This window comes from Mustelus asterias, chromosome 10 (genome assembly GCF_964213995.1).
Source record: "Mustelus asterias chromosome 10, sMusAst1.hap1.1, whole genome shotgun sequence".
Classification (NCBI taxonomy): domain Eukaryota; kingdom Metazoa; phylum Chordata; class Chondrichthyes; order Carcharhiniformes; family Triakidae; genus Mustelus; species Mustelus asterias.
The window spans coordinates 106,276,491-106,302,264 of NC_135810.1; the positions used below are offsets into that span (position 1 = coordinate 106,276,491).

At 43.9% G+C, this 25,774-nt stretch overlaps 1 protein-coding gene across 9 annotated transcripts in view; it reads left to right on the forward strand.

Moving 5' to 3' along the window:
• Positions 1–25,774, forward strand: part of LOC144499846 (inositol polyphosphate-4-phosphatase type I A) — a 175,641-nt gene that overhangs the window by 141,766 nt on the left and 8,101 nt on the right. For 7 of the 9 annotated variants that reach the window (XM_078222391.1, XM_078222392.1, XM_078222395.1 and 4 more), the window contains 3 exons: positions 485–582; positions 842–954; positions 19,752–19,906. In XM_078222391.1, the coding sequence (XP_078078517.1) occupies positions 485–582; positions 842–954; positions 19,752–19,906 (366 nt within the window). Of the gene's footprint in view, positions 1–484; positions 583–841; positions 955–19,751; positions 19,907–20,938; positions 20,992–25,774 lie in introns of all 9 variants that reach the window. The other 2 variants (XM_078222393.1, XM_078222394.1) reach the window with 1 other exon arrangement.

Consider the following 25,774-nt stretch of genomic DNA (forward strand, 5'->3'; position numbering starts at 1 on the left):
GTTATTTTGTATATATGAGAAACTAGTTGCTGTGATTCACACACTCTATAACTATTGTGATTAATTATTATTGAGCCTCTTTCCAATTCTGTCAATAACTATTGGCCAAGAAAAAAGTAGCAATTTTGAGCACAATTTTGATGAAAACTTTCAAACATGCTTGGGTGGAAGATGTGGGTTCAATCCCTCGCTCTTTTCCAATTCCAGCTGTGTTACTGTGAAGCAGTACCAAGTTTACTGTCTGGAAAGAAAAGACACTCAGAGATCCTTCCCTGAACCACACTCTTATTTTTCCCCGGAATTGGCTGAGAAGGATATTAGATGTGATTTAGAATGAAGCTGCCCTCTTGTTTGCAGTTATAGGGTGGCCTGTGTTATGAATAGTGAAATCTTTGTACTGAAATATATTTAGTGTTTTTTTCCAAAATCCAATTTGATCATGCTGATTTTTTTTAAAATTGCATTTATGTTTTATCTGGGTTAGGTTTGGCGACACATCCTTACAAGAAGTAATTAATACAGAGAGTTTGGGCCGTCTGAATTCTTACTACGAACAGTTCAAGGAGGTTTTGCCTGATGATTGTAAGTATATGTAAATATGAACTATACTGCTCTGCTCTACATTGTTCCTTTCTCTGATCAAGTGAACCCAACATGTAAAGCTATATCAGCAACACTATGCTGAGCAATTATTGATTGAAATTAGATTGTTTTAACAGTTAAGTGAATGTAAATGTACAGCCTGAACTATCTGCAGTGTAAGTCAAATTCCACAAGTAAAATGGTCAGTACTTCCCTGCTTTTACTCCGTTTGTTTCTTCAAAATATATGATTTCTTTAGGTTTACCTCGATCCCGGAGTCAGACATGTCTACCTGAACTGTTGAGATTTCTTGGCCAAAATGTCCATGCAAGAAAAAATAAGAATGTAGATATCCTTTGGCAAGCTGCTGAGGTAAACAGTTTTATTTGCAGATTAAATACTATGATTGTTATATTCTATTGAAATAGTTGGAACAGAAAGTTGATCTGTAAGTCAACATTTGAGAGAAGGATTAATGGTAAACATTTCAGATGAAAGCCTTCATTGCAACTGGATTTCAAGTAGTTATGGCTTTTATTATCTAAATGCTCTTCATTGTTGTTGAGGCAAATAAGTTACCTGTATTCATATAGCAACATCCAACTTATTAACTAGGCAACTCATTTATTATGATTGCATTGTTGTAGCGTTGCTTTTAGGGAGAGCAGTGAAATGATTTAAGCATTTGGAGATTTTTCAACAATGAAACAGAAACATTAGAAAACATGATCTAACAGATGTTAGGCATAAATGGACCTTTTTCTGGTTGGCAAGCTGTAATGAGTGGTGTGCCACAGGGATCAGTGCTGGGGCCTGAGGTGGGAGGGAGAGGAGCCTGAGGTAGCGGTACATATTGGTACCGCTGATGTGGGTAGGAAGGGAGAAGGGGTCATGAAAAGGGAGTACAGGGAATTAGGGAGACAGCTGAGAAAGAGGAAAGCAAAGGTAGTAATCCCAGGATTACTGCCTGTGCCACGGGAAGGTGAGGGCAGGAATGGAGTGAGGTGGAAGATGAATGTGTGGCTGAGGGACTGGTGCAGGGGGCAGGGATTCAGGTTCCTGGACCATTGGGACCTCTTTAGGGGCAGGGATGATCTGTATACAAAAAACGGGTGGAACTTGAATCACAGGGGGACCAATATCCTGGCCGGTAGGTTGGCTAAGGCTACTGGGGAGAATTTAAACTAGATAGGTTGGGGGGAGGGGAGCTAGAAGAGTTGACTAAGATCAAGGAACTAATTGATGGGGTGGAGGATGCAGGGGTAAGGGGAATTACAAAATTAATGGTAGAGGAGAGGGTGCAAGTGAATGAAGGCGGTAATTTAGATAAGGGAGTAGAGGGAGAGGGTGTTCGCGACTCATCAAAGCGGGTCCAGATAAAAGCTGGAATAAGGACACTTTGCCTGAATGCACGAAGCATTCGGAGCAAGGTAAATGAGTTGATGGTGCAAATCAGCACAAGTGGGTACGATCTAGTGGCCATTACAGAAACGTGGCTGAAAGGTGACCAGGACTGGGAGATGAATATCCAGGGGTATCAGGCGTTTAGGAAGAATAGACAGGAAGGAAAAGGTGGTGGGGTCGCGCTATTAATAAGAGATAATATCAGGGTAGTACTGAGGGATGACATAGGCTCTGAGGAACAAAACGTGGAATCATTATGGGTAGAGATGAGGAATAGTAGAGGGAGAAAGACACTAGTAGGTGTGGTATATAGGCCCCCAAATAATAATGTTGAGGTAGGGAGGGCTATAAACAAGCAGATAAGGGATGCGTGTAAAAACGGAACGGCAATAATCATGGGGGACTTCAACATGCACATTGACTGGCAGACTCAAGTCGGTAAGGGTGGAATGGAGGAAGAGTTCTTAGAATGCTGTCGGGATAGTTTCCTTGAACAGCATGTTACGGAACCGACGAGGGAACGAGCTATTTTGGATCTGGTATTGTGTAACGAGGTAGGTAGAATTAAGGATCTTATTGTGAAGGACCCTCTTGGGTCTAGTGACCACAATATGGTCGAATTTCTGATTCAGATGGAAGAGGAGAAAGTTTGGTCCCAAACCAGTGTCCTCTGTTTGAACAGAGGGAAATATGATAGGATGAGGGATGAATTGGCTAAGGTAGACTGGGAGAGCAGGCTGGCAGGTAGGATAGCTGAGGAACAGTGGAGGATTTTTAAGGAGATCCTTTCAGTTCTCAGCAAAAATATATTCCAGCAAAAAACAAGGATTGTAAGAAAAGGGAGAACCAGCCGTGGATAACGAAGGAAATAAAGGAGAGTATTAAAATAAAAACAGCTGCGTACAGAGTGGCCAAAAATAGTGGAGAAACAAGTGATTGGGAAAAATTTAAGAAACAACAAAGAGAGACTAAGAAAGCGATAAAGAAAGGAAGGATAGACTATGAAGCTAGGCTAGCAATTAATATAAAAAATGATAGTAAAAGTTTTTATAAATATATAAAAAGGAATAGAGTGGCTAGAGTGAATGTTGGACCCTTGGAGGACGAGAGGGGGGAGTTAATAGTGGGAAATGAGGATATGGCTGAGTCTTTAAATAAGTTTTTTGTGTCAGTCTTCACGGTGGAGGACACAAATAGTTTGCCAAATATTAACGATAGAGGGTTGGCAGCAGGAGAAATACTTAATACAATTAATGTTACCAGAGAGGCAGTGCTGGGTAGACTAATGGGACTGAAGGTGGACAAGTCCCCGGGTCCGGATGGAATGCATCCCAGGGTATTGAAAGAAATGTCAGAGGTAATAGTGGATGCGTTAGTGATTATTTATCAAAACTCGTTGCATTCTGGGGTAGTGCCGGTTGATTGGAAAACGGCTAATGTTACGCCTCTGTTTAAAAAAGGAAGGAGACAAAAGGCGGGTAACTATAGGCCGGTCAGCTTAACGTCTGTAGTAGGGAAAATGCTGGAATCCATTATTAAAGAGGAGATAGCAGGGCATCTGGATAGAAATGGTTCGATCAATCAGACGCAGCATGGATTCATGAGGGGAAAGTCGTGCTTGACGAACATGTTGGATTTTTATGAAGATGTGACTAGGGCGGTTGATGGAGGAGAACCGGTGGATGCGGTGTTTTTGGATTTCCAAAAGGCGTTTGATAAGGTGCCCCATAAAAGGCTGCTGAAGAAGATTAGGGCACACGGAGTTGGGGGTAGTGTGTTAAAGTGGATTGGGGACTGGCTATCCGACAGGAAGCAAAGAGTCGGAATAAATGGGTGTTTTTCCGGTTGGAGGAAGGTAACTAGTGGCGTGTCGCAGGGATCGGTACTCGGGCCGCAACTATTTACCATTTATATAGATGATCTGGAGGAGGGGACGGAGTGTAGGGTAACGAAGTTTGCAGACGACACAAAGATAAGTGGAAAAGTGAATCGTGTGGAGGACGGAGAAGATCTGCAGAGAGATTTGGACAGGCTGAGTGAGTGGGCGAGGATATGGCAAATGGAGTATAACGTTGATAAATGCGAGGTTATACACTTTGGAGGAAATAACAAATGGGATTACTATCTCAATGGAAACAAATTAAAACATGCTACCGTGCAAAGGGACCTGGGGGTCCTTGTGCATGAGACGCAAAAGCCCAGTCTGCAGGTACAACAGGTGATCAAGAAGGCAAATGGGATGTTGGCCTATATCGCGAGGGGGATAGAATATAAAAGCAGGGATGTCTTGATGCACCTGTACAGGGCATTGGTGAGGCCGCAGCTGGAATACTGTGTGCAGTATTGGTCCCCTTATATGAGGAAGGATATATTGGCATTGGAGGGAGTGCAGAGAAGGTTCACCAGGTTGATACCGGAGATGAGGGGTTTGGATTATGAGGAGAGGCTGAGGAGATTGGGTTTGTACTCGTTGGAGTTTAGAAGGATGAGGGGGGATCTTATGGAGACTTATAAGATAATGCGGGGGCTGGATAGGGTGGAGGCGGAGAGATTCTTTCCACTTAGTAAGGAAGTTAAAACTAGAGGACACAGCCTCAAAATAAAGGGGGGTCGGTTTAAGACAGAGTTGAGGAGGAACAACTTCTCCCAGAGGGTGGTGAATCTCTGGAATTCTCTGCCCACTGAGGTGGTGGAGGCTACCTCGCTGAATATGTTTAAAGCACGGATGGATGGATTCCTGATCGGTAAGGGAATTAAGGGTTATAGGGATCAGGTGGGTAAGTGGTACTGATCCACGTCAGATCAGCCATGATCTTATTGAATGGCGGGGCAGGCTCGAGGGGCTAGATGGCCTACTCCTGCTCCTATTTCTTATGTTCTTATGTTCTTATATAAATTACTTGGATGAAGGGATCAAAAGTATGGTTGTTAAATTTGCTGATGACATAAAGATTGATCGGCTAGTAAGATGTGAAGAGGACACGAGATAAAGGGATATGGATAGGTGAAGTCTTAGTTTGCTCACTTCGCTGCGAATAGAGTCTAAGGTGGGGAATGGGAAATTGTTCATTTTGACAGGAAAAGGAAAGAAGCGTATTATCCAAATGGTGAGAGATTGCAGAGTTCTGAGATGCAGAAGGATCCTAGTGCATGAATCACAAAAGGCTAATCAGCTACAGCAAGTAATTAGGAAAGCTAATTGAATGTTATAGTTGAGAGGAAAATTGAATGCAAATGTAGAGGTTATGCAGGGCACTGGTGAGACCATATCTGGAGTACTGTGTACAGTGTTGGTCTCCTTATTTAAAAAAGAGCGTAAACGCATTGGAAGCAGTTCAGAGAAGGGTGGGTTGTCTTATGAGGAAAGGTTTATCAGCCTTGACTTATATCAGTTAAAGTTTAGAAGAGCAAGAGGCAACTTGATTGAAATATCAGGTGTTGACAAGTTGGATTTGGAGAGGATGTTTCCTTTTGTAAGAGATTCTAGTTCTAAGAGCCACTGTTTAAAAATAAAGGCTTCTCCATTTAGTCATGATGCGGAGATGCCGGCGTTGGACTGGGGTAAATACAGTAAGAGTTTAACAACACCAGGTTAAAGTCCAACACTCCATCCGACGAAGGAGCAGCGTTCCAAAAGCTAATGGCATTTGCTACCACATAAACCTGTTGGACTTTAACCTGGTGTTGTTAAAACTCTTACTGTGTTCTCCATTTAGGACAGAGAAGAGGAGAATTTTTTTTCGGAAGGTTGTGTCTCTCTGGAACTCTCTTCCTCAAAAGGCAGTGGAAGCAGAGCCCTTCAATATTCTTAAGGCAGAGGCAGATAGATTCTTGATAAGCAAGGGGGTAAAAGCTTTTCGGGGCAGATGGGAACGTGGAGTTGAGGTTACATTCAAATCAGCCATGATCTAATTGAATAGTGGAGCAGGCACGAGGGGGCTCCTAATTTGTATAAGTCATTATTTTGGGCAAGAAAGTATAAATATTTATTTGAAATTCTAATGTCTGAATATGTCAACATATCTTGTCTGCATCTACAAGAACATTTGGGCCTTTCCCTCAACAACTAAAGAAGTCCACCTTATTTTTAAGAGAAATTTTAGCTAAGACCATTACTGCTGAATTTTGTTAAATGAATTATGAATAAATTTTTTCCAATTGCCAACAAATTAAACAAAAAAGATATTTAATATAAAAGGTATTAAGTATAATAGTGGTGATTTTTTTTTAGCATTTGGGATTGGTCCAGTATATTCCTGTGTTCCTATTTTGTTACTACAGTTCTCCTTTAACATAAATAAACCAAGAAGCTCAGAGAAGGTAATGTTCCATTGAGGAAAAAAATGAACAGATATGTCCTTTTATTTGCAATGTGATGTTACGATACCTGCGGACCGCGATAACTTTTAAAAAGTAGTTGACTCAAAGAATCACATGATGTGTTTTAAGACTTCAAGAGCAAACAAACTAAAATCCACAATGACTAAATATTACTTAGTAGGTAACTAATAAACTAAACAACTATACTTAATAATACAATTGAAAACCCCACACTGAGTACTGACCTTTGTTCTTGTATTGACACACACTATCTTACCTTTATGTTATTATTAGCACTTCCTTAATCCTTAATACCACCATTAAAACTCCCTTTGTCTTGTGTCCATGTCATCTTTGCCAGTCTCTCCTTATCTCTGTCCTTCTATTGTGCCTCACCTCCTTCACCCCCTCCCAATTATATTATTAATTATTTATAATTAATTAATTCTATCCATCATCTGTTCTGAAATAGTTATGTAGACTCGAAGCATTTAACTCTGTTTTCCTCTCCACTGATGCTGCCCGACCTACTGAGTTTGTCCAGAATTTTCTGTTTTTATTTCATATCCAGCATCTGAAGGATTTTGCTTTTATATCAAAACTGCACCATGTTTAGTAGGCAAATGATGCACTACAGAAAAAATATTCCTCTTTTATTCCCCAAAAGGACTGAAAATCCCACACAGTCTTTATACGTTACAGCACACTCTCCACAGAACCATACTCTTTCCAGGAACCAATCCAGAATTCTTTCCAGCTTCTAACAAGCTTGTTATTCCCTGTTTCACTAGGCTACTTAAGCTTGTTGTCAGGCAGAACTCGTAGGAAGGTCACAAGCTCCATTTTACCTTGAATTAAAGAGTTTCAAACATAACCATCTTATAAAACCTTGTGCACTCAACAGTAATAGTATGGCACTCGTTGGATCTGGATGTAAAATAACTGCTCCTATAAAAAGAAGTACTATAACTCTGAACTTGCGCCTTATGTAAATAAAAAGTTAAATAATTTTCCCCCAAAATAGTGTGTAGTCAGGCATGTGTATTGTGAAACGAGTATTAAAACTTATTTGTTTACGAAGATACTTTGCTGATTCAACTTGGTGTTTCATACAGCCAAAATTCCTTCTGAACAATAAGCGAGGGAGAAAAAGAACTCCAATAACTTAGAATCATAGAGTCAGAGGTTTTACAGCATGGAAACAGGCCCTTCGGCCCAGCTTGTCCATGCCGCCCTTTTTTTATAAACCCCGAAGCTAGTCCCAATTGCCTGCATTTGGCCCATATCCCTCCACACCCATCTTACCCATGTAACTGTCTAAATGCTTTTTAAAAGACAAAATTGTACCCGCCTCTACTACTACCTCTGGCAGCTTGTTCCAAACACTCTCCACCCTCTGTGTGAAAAAATTGCCCCTCTGGACACTTTTGTATCTCTCCCCTCTCACCTTAAACCTATGCCCTCTAGTTTTAGACTCCCCTACCTTTGGGAAAAGATGTTGACTATCTGGCTGATCTTTGCCCCTCATTATTTTATAGACCTCTATAAGATCACCCCTCAGCCTTCTACGCTCCAGAGAAAAAAGTCCCAGTCTATCCAGCCTCTCCTTATAACTCAAACCATCAAGTCCCGGTAGCATCCTAGTAAATCTTTTCTGCACTCTTTCTAGTTGAATAATATCCTTTCTATAATAGGGTGACCAGAACTATACACAGTTGAAAAAAGGTTGAGTATCAGAATCATTTTTATTGCATGCCAATGTGTTCCTTCCTGATGGCTTCATTTAACGTATAATTACATGATACTCTGAATGCATCAAGAGCTGCTCAAAGTAAAAGTAAAGTTAAACAGACTGCTAGATGGTACGCCACTGATTACTGGTTACAACTCTGTCAACGAACCTCTGGATATTGTGACATGGAATGTATGAAGGGATCATAATGACAACAGGCCCATCAGCAAAGAAAATGGCTTCATTGAAATCAAAGGCATGGGAGGTCAGCACCACATGCAGTAAACAGTTGGAGTGATGGGTGAGCACTTCCTTGCGTTGTATTCTGGGGAAAACACAGTCACTGAGGAAGCTTGTGATACCATTGAAAGTCGTCTTGTCATGGCAGAGCTGTAGAGGAGCTTTAAGCTTTTTAAAAAATTATTTTTAAGGAATGCGGGCATTGCTGGCTAGGCCAACATTTATTGCCCATTCCTCGTTGCCCCCTTTATGGAGTCTAAACATTCTTCTTGTGTCTGCGTGGGTTTCCTCCGGGTGCTCCGGTTTCCTCCCACAGCCCAAAGATGTGCGGGTTAGGTTGATTGGCCATGGTAAACTGTCCCTTAGTGTCGGGGGACTAACATGGTAAATATGTGGGGTTACGGGGATAGCGGCTGGGTGGGATTGTGGTCGGTGTAGACTCAATGGGCTGAATGGCCTCCTTCTGCAATGTAGGATTCTATGATTCTATGAGAATGTGGCAATGAACTGCCGCCTTGAACTGCTGCAGTCCTTGAGGTGTAGGTGCACCCATTGTGCTGTTAGGGAGGGAATTGCTGGATTTTGATCCAGTGACAGTGAAGGAACAGCAATATATTTCCAAGTCAGGATGGTGAGTGACTTGGAGGGGAACGCCCAGATGATGGTGTTTCCACATATCTGCTGCTCTTGTCCTTCTAGATGGTCGTGGTCATGGGTTTGGAAGGTGCTGCTTAAGGAACCTTGGTGCATTCCTGCAGGGCATCTTGTAGATGATGCACACGGCTGCCTCTGTTCGTTGGTGGTGGAAAGATTGCATCTTTGTGGAAGGGGTAGCGATCAAGCGGGCTTCTTTGTCCTGGGTGTTGTCGAGCTTCTTGAGTGTTGCTAGAGCTGTACTCATCCAGACAAGTGGTGAGTATTGCATTATACTCCTGACTTGTGCTTTGTAGATGGTGGATAGGCTTTAGGGAGGAGGGCCAGGAGGTGAGTTACTCACTGCAGGATTCTTAGACTTTGACCTGCTCTGGTAGTGACAGTATTTAGATTGGTTAGTCTAGTTGAGTTTCTGGTCAGTGGTAATCCCCCGGATGTTGATAGTGGGGGATTTAGAATGGCAATGCAATTGAATGTCAAGGGGTAATGATTAGATCCTCTTTTGCTGGTGATGGTCATTGCCTGGCATTTGTGTGGCATGAATGTTACTTGTCAACCCAAACCTGGATATTGACCAGGTTTTGCTGCATTTGGACATGGACTGCTTCAATATGTGAGGAGTCATGAATGGTGCTGAACATTTTGCAGACATCTGCGAACATCCCCACTTCTGACCTTATGATGGTAGGAGGTCATTGATGAAGCAGCTGAAGATGGTTGGGCCGAGACACTGAGGAGCTCCTCCAGTGATAGCCGGGAGCTGAGATAGTTGACTCATTTATCATGAACAAAGCTCTAGATGGTAATAATATGCCACATCAACTCATCAGGCATTGGAAACAGACACTCCAGCATCTACATGAACTTCCCTATCTCTCCTGGAGGCAGTGCCCCAGAATATGTGAGATGCAAAGATTGTGACCCTGTAACAGACCAAGGGCAACCGCAGCGATTGCAACAACGCTTGAGGCATCTCCCTGCTGCTCATTATGGGAAATGTATTTGCCTATGTGCTTTTGCAACTGGAAAACCTAAATTGACATGATCATCTTAGTCCATCAGCTGCAAAATAAATGTTGTGAACAAAGGAGACCATTATATATTGCCTTCATTAATCTTACCAAGGCATTCAACTATGTAAGCAGAGGCGGACTGTCTGAAAATTGAATGTCCACCAAAGCTGCTCAATGTGAGCTCTTTCCATGACCGCATGATGGATAAGGTCAGCTGTGACGGGGCAACATAGGAATCCTTTGAAATCTGCAGTGGATTTGAACAGAGTTGTGTTCTGGCACCAACACACCTTAGTATGTTCTTCTATTTGCTGCTATCAGCTGCCTTCGGGTCATCTATAGAGGGTGTCTGTTTGTACCAGAACTGACAAAAGCTGCTCAGACTTGCTCATCTGAGATCCAAGCCAAAGAAAGCTGTGCCTATGATTCATCAGAGTGTTCTTGTACTTGTTGTTCTTGTGTTCTTTGAGGGTGGTACAGTGGTTAGCACTGCTGCCTCACAGCGCCAGGGACCCAGGTTCAATTCCGGTCTTGGGTCACTGTCTGTATGGAGTTTGCACATTCTCCCTGTCTCTGCAGGTTTCCTCCGGGTGCTCCAGTTTCCTCCCACACTCAAAAGAAGTGCGGATGAGGTTGATTGGCCATGCTAATTTGCCCCTCCGTGTCAGGGTAAATAGGTGGGGGTACAGGGATAGAGCCTGCCGCAGGGAGGGGGTACCTTCAGCGGGACTGGTAGATCCCGGCAGCAGGACTGGAAGATCACGGCAGCAGGAAGGGCCAGAAGATTCCGCCCTCTGTTAACGCAGGGAGCTTATCATTGTACATGTGGGCGGAATTTTGTGGCCCTTCCTGCTGGCGGGAACTTCAAGTCCCGCTGAAGTCAACACTCTGCGACGCATTCTCTGACGGCAGGACAGGCGAGCCATGCAAAACATAATAGACATAGGTGGGACTGGGAGATCCAGTGGCAACCAATGGCGAGCCGCCTCCAGATCGGAAAACACGCTGTCTGGAAAATCCTGCCCCATGCCTTATGTTGAATATTGCAAATTTTGGTGGCAGCTCTCAGGACTCAAAGCTATCACTTCTATTTCTAGTTTTTCAACCCTTTTTCTTTTCAATTCACCCTTCCTAGACCCCTCTCCCCTGTCATCATGCCTCCTTTCATTCTTCCACTCTTAGGTAAAGTGTTTTATTTGTCTATCAGCATCAGAAAGTCAAATATGGTTCAGGATGTTGCCATACTGCCATGCAACATCATTGAAAATGTGACAGTGGAGATAAATATCTTCACATATTTGGGCTCCACAATCCCCAGCAATCTGCTACTTGAGGTGAAAGTGCTGCTATAATCAGTTAATTTGATGGTTCATTTTGATCAAGACAGGAAATTCATTCTGATTTTGCGATACCTTCCCTATGGTGTGGGGTGGTACACTCGCATTTAACGAGGACAGGTCAGGAAAACTCATTGGTTTTGCATCTCCTTTGGTGACAAAGACTGAAAAGGGATATTCACAGTTGGATGAGGAAGGTCTAGCTATTGTTTTGCTGTTTAAAAAATTCCATCAGTGCCTCAATGGCCATTACTGACCACAAGTTATTGATGAGTCTTTTCAGTGAGTCCAGGTGTATTTCTCCCATGGCCTCAGCGAGAATAATGTTGGACCCTTGCATGGTCAGCTTACCAGTATTATGTATAGGGCAGGAAAGGACAATGCAAAGGCTGATGCGTTAAGTCGTCTTTACCGATATGCCAACCAAGGTATTGTTTCCTCCCGAGACAGTTTTCTTACTGGAAAGACTTGCACATTCTCCAATGAATGATATGCAGATTAAGCGATGGCCAGAGATCCTATTCTATCTCAAGTCAAGAGATCATCATAGAAACCCTACAGTACAGAAAGAGGCCATTCGGCCCATCGAGTCTGCACCGACCACAATCCCACCCAGGCCCTACCCCCATATCCCTACATATTTTACCCGCTAATCCCTCTAATCTATGCATCCCAGGACACTAAGGGGGCAATTTTAGCATGGCCAATCAACCTAACCCGCACATCTTTGGACTGTGGGAGGAAACCGGAGCACCCGGAGGAAACCCACGCAGACACGAGGAGAATGTGCAAACTCCACACAGACAGTGACCCAAGCCAGGAATCGAACCCAGGTCCCTGGAGCTGTGAAGCAGCAGTGCTAACCACTGTGCTACCGTGCCGCCCGATATCCAATATCTGATGCAAGGTTGCCTACTGTTGTAGGAGATGATGGGCTGAAACCTTGTATGAAGTGCAAAGACGAGTTAAGTGTGTAGGATGGTTGCATATTGTGGGAGTTGAGAGTTATCATTCCGTCCCCTGGTTTTTCCACAAGTGATGGCTCATCCAGGTGTCTCTTGAATGAAAAATCTAGCCAGACCATGGCTGGGATTCTCCCAAAAAAATTCTAAGTGCTGAATTTGTGTGAAAACTGGAGTAAATCACACTGGTTTTCAGTGGGAGTTCAGAGAAGATCCTCCCACACTCAGCACTGCAGAGTGCACTAGTGTAAATCGTGCGAAAAGTGGGGGTCGGGGCTATCCTCACTGGAGTAGCCAGCAGCATAGCATTGAGTCGGCCACTGTGCATGCGCCTATAGATCAGCACTGAGATCAGTGCATGCGCAGTGCCCTTGTCTGCAGGCCTCCTGAGGCCAGCCCTGCGACCCCCACAACGCTGGCCCCCTCAATTCCCTGCAAAGCCGGCCCTCAAACCACCACGGCCCGATCGCTGCACCCCCCCCCCCCCCCCCCAATCCCGCCCCAGCATGCTCCGGCCGGCCGGCCCCCAGCCTGCTTTGATCGTGCTCTCCGCCCCCCTACCTCATGGCAGCCCCGATCGCTGGCCTCCTTCACTTTGCTCGTGATCCCAGAGTGGCAGCAGGACCCTCCAACCCCCACAATCCCTGCTATTAGGCCCTGCCCCATTGGCACTGCCCTATGCCTGATAGGCAGTGCTAAGATGCCCCCTGGGCATTGGCACTTTGCCCCTTGGGCCAAAGTGCCAATGCCCAGGCAATTCCCCGGTGCCTGACCCTTTGGAGGGGGGCCCTGATTGCCCCCCCCCCCCAACTCCAACGGGATCAGGCCGCCAGCTCCCCAAAAGTAGGGAGCTACTGTAAACCCCACTGGAGTGTATTCCTCCTGGGGGGGGTGCTAGCGGGCCCAAAGATTTCATGGAAAAAAACATAGAAAAGTTACAGCACAAACAGGCCCTTCGGCCCACAAGTTGCGCCGAACATGTCCCTACCTACTAGGCTTACCTATAACTCTCTATCTTACTAACTTCCATGAACCTATCCAAAAGTCTCTTAAAAGACCCTATCGAACCACCACTACTGGCAGCCGATTCCACGCACCCACCACCCTCTGAGTGAAAAACTTACCCCTAACATCTCCTCTGTACCTACTCCCCAGCACCCTAAACCTGTGACCTCTTGTGGCAACCATTTCAGCCCTGGGTAAAAGCCTCTGAGAATGCACTCTATCAATACCTCTCAAGTCCCGGGATTTCAGTCCCGGGCCCGCTAATAGCATTTAAATTACATGGAAATTCAAAGTTGCCTATTTCTGGCACAGAGATGACAGGGCCAGACACCCAGCACAGATTGCACTAATCCGGCCCCACCGAAATCTCCCATTCCTCTGCACTAAAACAATCAGCGCAGCAGGATGGGAGAATCGCGCCCTCATATGTTTGGTGTCCTAATATGGATCAAGGCCTGGAGAATATGGTGAAATCCTGTTCTGCGTGTTAGACAAACCAGCAGATGGCACCACCAGCACCACTTCATTCTTGGGAGTAGCCTGATCAGCCGTGGTCCAGACTTCGTGTGGACTTTGCAGGGTCTTTTGTGAACCACGTTTTTGGTCATCATAGAATGCACATTCTAAGTGAAGCATCTATCATGAGTAACATTACAGCTCCTGTTAAAGAATAGAGATGATGTGGAGATGCCGGCGTTGGACTGGGGTAAACACAGTAAGAAGTTTAACAACACCAGGTTAAAGTCCAACAGGTTTATTTGGTAGCAAAAGCCACACAAGCTTTCGAAGCTCTAAGCCCCTTCTTCAGGTGAGTGGGAATTCTGTTCACAAACAGAGTTTATAAAGACACAGACTCAATTTACATGAATAATGGTTGGAATGCGAATACTTACAACTAATCAAGTCTTTAAGAAACAAAACAATGGGAGTGGAGAGAGCATCAAGACAGGCTAAAAAGATGTGTATTGTCTCCAGACAAGACAGCCAGTGAAACTCTGCAGGTCCACGCAACTGTGGGAGTTACAAATAGTGTGACATGAACCCAATATCCCGGTTGAGGCCGTCCGCGTGTGTGCGGAACTTGGCTATCAGTTTCTGCTCAGCGACTCTGCGCTGTCGTGTGTCGCGAAGGCCGCCTTGGAGAACGCTCACCCGAATATCAGAGGCCGAATGCCCGTGACCGCTGAAGTGCTCCCCAACAGGAAGAGAACAGTCTTGCCTGGTGATTGTCGAGCGGTGTTCATTCATCCGTTGTCGCAGCGTCTGCATACTTTCCCCAATGTACCATGCCTCGGGACATCCTTTCTTGCAGCGTATCAGGTAGACAACGTTGGCCGAGTTGCAAGAGTATGTACCGTGTACCTGGTGGATGGTGTTCTCACGTGAGATGATGGCATCTGTGTCGATGATCCGGCACGTCTTGCAGAGGTTGCTGTGGCAGGGTTGTGTGGTGTCTTGGTCACTGTTCTCCTGAAGGCTGGGTAGTTTGCTGCGGACAATGGTCTGTTTGAGGTTGTGCGGTTGTTTGAAGGCAAGAAGTGGGGGTGTGGGGATGGCCTTGGCGAGATGTTCGTCTTCATCAATGACATGTTGAAGGCTCCGGAGGAGATGCCGTAGCTTCTCCGCTCCGGGGAAGTACTGGACAACGAAGGGTACTCTGTCCACTGTGTCCCGTGTTTGTCTTCTGAGGAGGTCGGTGCGGTTTTTCGCTGTGGCGCGTTGGAACTGTTGATCAATGAGTCTAGCGCCATATCACGGCCTCTGATATTCGGGTAAGTGTTCTCCAAGGCGGCCTTCGCGACACACGACAGCGCAGTGTCGCTGAGCAGAAACTGATAGCCAAGTTCCGCACACACGCGGACGGCCTCAACCGGGATATTGGGTTCATGTCACACTATTTGTAACGCCCACAGTTGCGTGGACCTGCAGAGTTTCACTGGCTGTCTTGTCTGGAGACAATACACATCTTTTTAGCCTGTCTTGATGCTCTCTCCACTCCCATTGTTTTGTTTCTTAAAGACTTGATTAGTTGTAAGTATTCGCATTCCAACCATTATTCATGTAAATTGAGTCTGTGTCTTTATAAACTCTGTTTGTGAACAGAATTCCCACTCACCTGAAGAAGGGGCTTAGAGCTTCGAAAGCTTGTGTGGCTTTTGCTACCAAATAAACCTGTTGGACTTTAACCTGGTGGTGTTAAACTTCTTACAAAGAATAGAGAAGCAGCGTCAAGTTTTTGCAACTCATAGGCTACCAGATTCTCTCATTTCAGATAATGGCACCACATTTACAAGTGATTTATTTCAAGAATTTATGCAAAAGAATGGAATGCACCATTGCGCTGTTTCATCCGGCTTTGCATGGTTTAGCTGAGTGAGCTGTTCAAACTTTGAAAGACGGGTTGAAGAGAGTAGGTGATATTTTGGAAACCAGGTTGTGGAGGTTTCTGTTTCAGTCCATCACACTATAGTCAGCAACTATAGAGAGCTGTCTCCAGCTGAACTATTGTTGGGTAGAAGACACAAGTCTCACCTGGATCTGGTTCATCCAAATCTCAGAGCAAGACTGGGCAGGGAACAAGTGAAGTATATAGAACATTACAGCGCAGTACAGGCCCTTCGGCCCTCGATGTTGCGCCGACCAGTGGTACCAATCTAAAGCCCCTATAATCTACACTATTCCAATATCATCCATATGTTTATCCAATAACCATTTGAATGCTCTTAATGTTGACGAGTCCACTACTGCTGCAGGCAGGGCATTCCACGCCCATACTACTCTCTGAGTAAAGAACCTACCTCTAACATCTGTCCTATATCTATCACCCCTCAAGTTAAAGCTTTGTCCCCTCGTGTTAGCCATCACCATCCGAGGAAAAAGGCTCTCACTATCCACCCTGTCTAATCCTCTGATCACCTTGTAAGCCTCTATTAAGTCACCTCTTAACCTTCTCTCTAATGAAAACAACCTCAAGTCCCTCAGCCTTTCCTCATACGATCTTCCCACCATACCAGGCAACATCCTGGTAAATCTCCTCTGCACCTTTTCCAACACTTCCACATCTTTCCTATAATGTGGCGACCAGAACTGCAATACTCCAAGTGCGGCCGCACCAGAGTTTTGTACAGTTGCAGCATGACCTCATGGCTCCGAAACTCAATCCCTCTACCAATAAAAGCTAACACACCATATGCCTTCTTAACAACCCTATCAACCTGGGTGCCAGCTTTTGGGGATCTATGCACATGGACACCCAGATCCCTCTGTTCATCCACACCACCAAGTATCTTACCATTAGCCCAGTACTCTGTATTCCTGTTACTCCTTCCAAAGTGAATCACCTCACACTTTTCCACATTAAACTCCATTTGTCACCTCTCAGCCCAGCTCTGCAGCTTATCTATGTCCCTCTGTAACCTGCCACTTCCCTCCGCACTGTCTACAACTCCACCGACTTTAGTGTCATCTACAAATTTACTAATCCATCCTTCCACGCCCTCATCCAGGTCATTAATAAAAATGGCAAACACCAGTGGCCCCAACACAGATCCTTGCGGTACACCACTAGTAACTGAACTCCAGGATGAACATTTCCCATTAACCACCACCCTCTGTTTTCTTACAGCTAGCCAATTCCTGATCCAAACCACTAAATCACCCTCAATCCCATGTGTCTGTATTTTCTGCAATAGCTTACCATGGGGAACCTTATCAAACGCTTTGCTGAAATCCATATACACCACACCAACCGCTTTACCCTCATCCACCTCTTTGGTCACCTTCTCAAAGAACTCAATAAGGTTTGTGAGGCACGACCTACCCTTCACAAAACCGTGCTGACTATCCCTAATCAAATTATTCCTTTCTGGATGATTATAAATCCTATCTCTTACAATCCTTTCCAAAACTTTGCCCACAACAGAAGTAAGGCTCACTGGTCTATAATTACCAGGGTTGTCCCTACTCCCCTGCTTGAGCAAGGGGACAACATTTGCTATCCTCCAGTCTTCTGGCACTGTTCCTGTAGACAATGATGACACAAAGATCAAAGCCAAAGGCTCTGCAATCCCCTCTCTAGCCTCCCAGAGAATCCTAGGATAAATCCCATCCGGCCCAGGGGACCCATCTATTTTTACCCTTTCCAGAATTGCTAACACCTCCTCCTTATGAACCTCAATCCCATCCAGTCCAACAGCCTGCATCTCAGTACTCCCCTCGACAACACTGTCTCTCTCCTGTGTGAATACCCACAAAAAATATTCATTTAGTGCCTCTCCTATCTCTTCAGACTCCACGCACAACTTCCCACTACTGTGGGACTGGCCCTAATCTTACCCTAGTCATTCTTTTACTCCTGATATACCTATAGAAAGCTTTAGGGTTTTCCTTGATCCTACCTGCCAAAGACTTCTCATGTCTCCTCCTGGCTCTTCTTAACTCTTTAGGTCCTTCCTAGCTAACTTGTAACTCTCAAGTGCCCTAACTGAGCCTTCACGTCTCATCTTAACATAAGTCTCCTTCCTCCTCTTCACAAGAGATTCAACCTCTTTAGTAAACCACGGTTCCCTCACATGACAGCTTCCTCCCTGCCTGACAGGTACATATTTATCGAGGATGCGTAGTAGCTGTTCCTTGAACAAGCTCCACATTACAATTGTGCCCATCCCCTGCAGTTTCCTTCCCCAACCTATGCCACCTAAATCTCACCTAACTCTTGCCCTTCGGAATATACCTATCCCTTTCCATTGCTAAGGTAAACGTAATCGAATTGTGGTCACTATCACCAAAGTGCTCACCTACCTCCAAATCTAACACCTGGCCTGGTTCATTACCCAGTACCAAATCCAATGTGGCCTCGCCTCTTGTTGGTCTATCTACATACTGTGTCAGGAAGCCTTCCTGCACACATTGGACAAAAACTGACCCCTCTAAAGAACTCGAACTATAGCTTTTCCAGTCCATGTTTGTAAAGTTAAAGTCCCCCTGTTACTTTCGCTCCTATCCAGAATCATCTTTGCAATCCTTTCCTCTACATCTCTGGAACTTTTCGGAGGTCTATAAAAAAACTCCCAACAGGGCGACCTCTCCTTTCCTGTTTCTAACCTCAGCCCAAACTACCTCAGTAGATGAGTCCTCGTCAACCGTCCTTTCTGCCACCGTAATACTGTCCTTGACTAACAATGCCACACCTCCCCCTCTTTTACCACTTTCCCTGCACTTATTGAAACATCTAAACCCTGGAACCTGCAACAACCATTCCTGTCCCTGCTCTATCCATGTCTCCGAGATGGCCACAACATCGAAATCCCAGGTACGAACCCATGCTGCAAACTCACCCACCTTATTCCGGGTGCTCCTGGTGTTGAAGTATACACACTTCAAACCACCTTCCTGCCTGCCAGTACACACTGTAGGAGAGCCACAATTACCATGCAAAGGAGAGACTGTTCAACATGGATGATTGTCAGAAACTTTGGTTGTAACCAGAAATGGTTATTGGGAATAATTCTAAATAAAAGTGATTCAGTATCTTGGGTAGTGAAACTGGACAATGGAAGAGTTGTTCACAGACACCAAGAGCTTACTCGTTTACATTATGATTCCGAGTCAGCAACAGCTTCAGATAACGCGGCACAAGGTAATGCTGTTGTGGACGTTTGCCATGAAGTGCTTCCAGTTGCATAAGGTTCTAATGTGGGAGTGGATGAGGAACATTCAGGCATAGATTCTCCGCCTTCCACACCTAAAGATCCTGATCAACTGATACAATATCCGCCAGTGGTTGATGAATCACTGGTGGCATTGCATACATTGCAACACAATTGAAAAGCTCCTGAAAGACTGACATATAGTTAAGACATTGCTTTCACTCTATTTCTTCTGGCCTGATGGGGGATTGAAATTTAAGAGGCCGGGGGGGGGGGGGGGGGGGGGGGGGGAAGGGAGGAGGAGGAGGGAGGGAGGGAGGGAGAAGTGTTATATAGATGCTCCAACAACACCATGTATTACTGATGTCTTAGTGGGTTTGCACTTTTGCGTGACATTATCGGCAACTTAGAGTCTGCAAGAGCATGTTCTGCAAACAAGACCTGTGTGCTAGTTGTCCCTGTTTTCATCATTCTTACTATTTCTTTGTTATTGCTGTTTGTAAACTTTGTTAATTTATTATATAAAGAAGGTTGTTCTTTTGATAATGTGTTTGACTACCTTTATTGTGGGTTCATGTTACCACACTTACAAAGCAATAGATATGAAGCACTTTGAAACATTTCTGGGACATGTGACAATGTGAAATCTTATTTCCCTATGGCACATATGATCCTCATTTGGCATTCATGAATCTCAAATGATTCTGTTATCTTTCATTTGTGCCCATTTATAAGTTTCTGTAACCTTGCTGCATTCTTATTTTGTTTTAGATATATACTTCATTTTAAAATTTAGGTATTAAGAATAAAATCACCTTTAATATACTAACATGATTTTGTTTTCACTTTGTTAGATTTGTCGTAGACTAAATGGTGTTCGATTTACAAGCTGTAAAAGTGCCAAGGACCGGACGGCTATGTCGATCACACTGGAACAATGCCTGATCCTGCAGCATGAGCATGGCATGGCTCCTCAGGTCTTCACACAGGCCCTGGACTGCATGAGGAGGTAAGCTTTCATTTGTTGGCAAGCCATTCAAAACTGCACACATTGATTGCGGAAAGATGCAAACTGCAGAAAAGTAGTTCTTCAATAAGGCAAGGATTTGTAAATCAGGATGCAATGAATTGCACAGGGAAATGGGATGCAGCAAAATTATGTCAACTATATTTATCACAGTAAGGTGAACTAATCCTAGAATTGTGGCAGCAAAATATATCTCTGTAGAAGGCTTATGCAAAATATTGTCCATATTAGAAAGGAACAGAGATGACTCCCAACGCTTTGTGCTTTGGGCACATTTGCTGCTTATCTGCCCCACCTATTTGGAGCATTAATCTCTCCTTAATAAAAACAAAAAATGTTGGTAAAATTCAGTGGGCCTGGCAGCATCTGTGGAGAGAGAAACAGTTAAGGTTTTGAGTCTGTATGAATCTTCTTCAGAGCCGTGTGGAGCCAGGGTCTTACGAACTCCAAGTGCTAACTTTGTTTCTCTCTCCACAGATGCTACCAGACCTGCTGAGCTTTTCCAGCATTTTCTGTTTTTATTTGCAGTATTTTACACTTATTAACCTGGCTTCCCTGATACTGCTTTCCGCATATTATAATGGTGTCCCGACTGTGCATCAATTTCCATAGGCTTTTTGTATCTTCTCATGCCCCCACCACCCATTCGTTTGACTGCATTGTTGTCCTGTCCCTTCCCTGATCAAACTTGTATTTACCCAGACACACTGCTTGCTTCAGGACTTGTTGGGATGTGACCATCCACCTAACCTTGATGAATATTTCCCACTCCTCATCTTAACCATCTTCTACAACCCCTTCCCTTGCCACCTAGGCTATATTCTAACAAGATGTGGTTTGTGGAGTGAGCTAGTTATGGAACTGCAGATCAGTGGGTGGTTTTTTTTCCAAAAAGACGTTGTAAATTTGCTGAAGAAATTTAACTTAAAAAGAATCTATTTTGAGTCTCAGAATGCTGTAGATAAAAAGGATGTGCGTTTTAAAAAAAAAATAAAGATCAGATTTCCTTTACAGGGCTGATATCAGGAAGCACTTCATACAAAGGGTCGTGAAGCTGCTGAGCTTGGGTTAGTTGAACTCAAAACAGATTTTTGTTGAGTCATATTTAATGTTTAAATAGGGTTAAAGGGCTAAGTAGCCCACTCCTGCTTCTATGTTCCTACACTAAAGAAGAACCTACACTTAGGGTCTCCTTACTCATGGGCTGCTGCAGTGTTGCAGCTGCAGTGTTAAACCTTCCATGTCTTGGAGAAGCTCTAGACATCCCGATCATCATGACAACTTCACCTTGGCCCAGAAGCTGATTCACTAGTGCTCAGTCTCAGAAAAGTATGCTACTGGCAAAATATGTGATAACGGTAGCACAGTGGTTAGCACTGCTGCTTCACAGCGCCAGGGACCCGGGTCCAATTCCTAGCTTGGGTCACTGTCTGTGTAGAGTTTGCATGTCCACCCTGGGTCTGCATAGGTTTCCTCCGGGTGCTCCGGTTTCCTCCCACATTCTGAAAGACGTGCTGGTTAGTTGAATTGGCCATGCTAAATTCTCCCTCAGTGTACCCGAACAGGCGCCGGACTGTGGCGACAAGGGGAATTTCACAGTAACATTATTAACACTGCAACGTAAGCCTTGCTAACTAATAAATAAACTTTACTTTAAAACACAGTTTGGTAATGTATGCTCAACACGCTGGGAACTGTGTACAGTGTGAAATTGCTATGGATATAAATTCCGTATTCCTGTTTGCACGAGGGAACAGTGTGACCCCAATTTGATCATTTTGGATTGTCTTTTAAGGTTATGAAAGCATTAACTTTAATATACTTAAAACAGAGTTAATTTGCTGTGTTTGAAAGGACAATTGACAATGGCAGTTCAGAGAAATCTTTATTGCAATGCTTCAAAAGCCTGTAGGATTTTATTTAATCTGACCAGATTAAAGTTGAAGACGACCAGATATTGTACATGATAACCAATTGCCACCAAAATCTGGCATGATTCCAAAGCATGACAATGCTTTTCAAAAAGCCAAGACCTTTCATTAGCTCCTAACTTTGAGTTAAGGTTAAATACAAACTCATTTGTACAAGCACTAAAAGAGTGCAGTTCTTCCCACCTAGCTGCAACTTCCTCATTATGCAGCTCTGTGACCTGGGGATCATCTTTACAATCTGTAGGGAAATTGAGACGCAGTTGCTTTTAAAAGGTGAAATGATCATTGAGCTTTTGCTTAAATCATTTATTTCTCATCATATTAAGCAATGATTATTTTATCGCAAAGCAAGTATTAAACATTCAGAAGCAGCCAAACCAATACTTGGAAGATATTAAGGTAATATGTCATTTTGACTGGTTTTAAATTGCACTGATTGCAAGCACTCAAAGAGAAATTCATTTTCATTTCAGTTTAGACATAATTTTCCACATCCCCCTCCCGACCAACGAATCACTGCATTCCTGTAGAAATCTGTAACTGGGTCTTTGCATATATTATTCCAACTATTGCTAGGGAATGAGATGTTAGTGTGTGCTGTGAATTGACCATGTTATAGAGCAGGCTCTTTGCATTGGTCTTGCGACCAGCGCGGGCAAACTCTCATGGTCCAAGATAAAAATTTAAATTGCTGGAAGCATTTACCGAGTCTGCGGAGAGGGCGAAGAATAGAGTTAATGTTCAGTATCCTTTCATCAGAAATGGCTCCTATAAGCCAGAATCTTTGCCGCTGTATGTACCTTTTTTGGGGTTAATGTGCCCTCCAAACTTAATAACTACCTCAAATAGGGTATATTGGTGACTGAGGAATATGGAGGATGCTCACCATAATGCTAAACATAATAAAATGTCCCAAGACTTTCATTGGAGCATCATCAAAGTTTGACACCAAGCCGCATATTGAGACAGACATAGTCAAAGAGAGAGGAGGAAAGAGACATAAAGATTTATGGCAATAATTCCAGAGGCTAAAGCCTCAGTAACTATAGTCAAGTCTAGAGGTAACAAAGGCATCAGTGAAAGTTCCAACAGTAGTTGGGTTGAGGCAGAATAGAATCAAGCAATGTTTGGAGGTGGAATAGTCAGTCTCACTGATGGCACAGACATTGGGCAGAAGGCAATTACTTGGTTAAATCTGATATCAAGGCTACAGTAAGAAGTCTAACAACACCAGATTAAAGTCCAACAGATTTATTTGGTAGCAAAAGCCACTAGCTTTCAGAACAGGCTGTTCCTTTGTCAGGTGGGTGGGAGTTCTGATCACAAACAGGGCACAAAGACAAACTCAATTTACATGAATAATGATTGGAATGTGAGTCTTTACAGCTAATCAAGTCTTAAAGGTACAGACAATGTGAGTGGAGGGAGCATTGAGTGAGTGAGCTCCATCAAACCAGTAGTTCCATTAAAATTACATCCAGGATAGAACATTTTTCATTTAAATCCCTAGATTCTGAGGGAACCCAACCTCCAAATATCTCTCCTTTCTTTCATGTTGGATAGCAAGAAAAGTAGTAACCTTGGTTCTGATTTTCAGCTTTGAAAGCATGCCACAGTGGCCATTGACAGTATGAAGCTGCATTTTTGTCAAAGGTTACTGTGAAGTTACAAGTGCCAGGGACACAAGAATTAACTTTGGAAAAATATAGGGGCGGCACGGTAGCACAGTGGTTAGCACTGCTGCTTCACAGCTCCAAGGACCTGGGTTCGATTCCCGGCTCGGATCACCTGTCTGTGTGGAGTTTGCACGTTCTCCTCGTGTCTGCGTGGGTTTCCTCCGGGTGCTCCGGTTTCCTCCCACAGTCCAAAGATAAGGGGGTTAGGTTGATTGGCCATGCTAAAATTGCCCCTTAGTGTCCTGAGATGTGTAGGTTAGAGGGATTAGCGGGTAAAATATGTAGGGATATGGGGGTAGGGCCTGGGTGGGATTGTGGTCGGTGCAGACTCGATGGGCTGAATGGCCTCTTCCTGCACTGTAGGGTTTCTATGATAGCTATATGCTAACCTACATGAGGCAAGGAAAAGAAAGTTAGACATCCACTAAATATCGTGATCATGTTGCTTAATTTAGTGCATGCTGTCAACAAATAGCTAAAAGAGACCCCTGATTTCCGGCAGTGCTGGGGGAGTTACAGTAAGCTTGGGTTAGGGATGGGAACATTTATTCACATTTCTGCCCCTGATTGGTACCCAGCAAATCCTATTGGAATTATATATCACATATATATATATATCAGAACTTGATTGTCTTTCAGAAATAAGCTGCCAACACTCCTTTTCAAACCTTGCAATTGAGTGTCGACAAGGTGAGGAACTAGATAGTGATTGATAACCGTGGCATGCAACCCAGTCCAAGATGCGTGGGTTAGGTGGATTGGCCGTACTAAATTGCCCCTTAGTATCTGGGGAACAAGCTAGGGTAAATGCATGGTGTTATGGGGATAGGGCCTGGGTGGGATTGTGTTCGGTACAGACTCGACGGGCCGAATGGCCTCCTGCACAGTATGATTCTAAGATTCTATTCTAAGACAGTTAGGAGCCAAAACTTGTAAGAAAGAAGGGGAAAGATTTGAAGAAAATTTCCATTAGCCGTTTATGTGCTCCTCTCTTGCTGGAAATTAACCCAAACTGAAAGCCTTTCCTGTCTCAATAGATCTCTATTCATTTAGCATTGCATTATAGGCAAAGGTAAAGATGCCATAGTCCCAGATGACCATAGGCTGCTCTCCCCTTTGAGGGGGAGCGTTGACTGGTGGCGATTTAACCTGATGGTAACAACACCTCAGGTGAGAAGGTAGGCTTTCGTAAATAATGTCCCCCAGTACAGGAATTGAACCCGTGCTGTTGGCATCTCTCTGCATCAGTGAACCAGCTGTCCAGCCAACCGAGCAAAATCTAGGTTTGGATGGCATGGCTGCTGTCTTGGTGGCGGGCTGGAGGTGAAGGTTATTAGGGTGTATTGAAGAAGCAGTAGGAAAGAGAATGGAATTGGTGCAGCCCCATTACATATGGAAGCATGGTGCTAGGAGATGGAAGTATGTCAATTACTAGTTTTCTCCACTTGGTGGTTCCCACAGAATAAAACTGTTTCTATTCTCAGCTTTGGTTCTGTGTGGAAATACAAACTGGAGGATTGTTAGCACCCCACAGGATGGTGGAATCATTTATCTTCTCCCCTGGGATTACTAGTGGCTGGTTTAGGAAAGGCCTTTAGGAATCCGTAGCTCCATATTACCCATTCTGCAGCTACATCTTCCAGGGAAACTACTGCAAGAAGAAGAAAAAATAACATTGAGAAATCTGTCTTTTTTTCAAAGCAGTACATAATTAAATTACTGTACAAAGCCGGAAAATATAAATTTTAGAACTAATTTTTCCATCAGCATTTTGCCTTTAAGTTGTATTAGGAAGTCCACATGTTTGAACACAAGGAGAAGTAGCTTGATAAGCTGCAATGCGCAGATGTAATCTTCATTTATCTGACATAGTCTATAGAAAAGAAACTCTTCTGCAGTTTGCTCTCATTCCATTCGCTCAGTTCACAGCAGCGGTAAAGTTGCTTGTTATTTGTCCATCAGAGCTACGTGAATGTGACTAAAGTTAAGGAATTGTCTGACCTTTTTTGTTTTTATAGTCCTCATTTATGCATCATTCATCAGTTTTTTGTTTTATATGTTTTACAAATATCATAAACATGAAATCCTTTAAATAGCGCTCAAATATTGAAAAAGTTTCAGCACTAATTAAGGACATGTTCTAAATTTGCTGTACATCTTTAAGAAAGGATAAGAACACAGTAAATGGCCCACCACCAACTGTGGTTGAACCCTATTTGTATTCTCTGAAGTTTTAAAGTTAG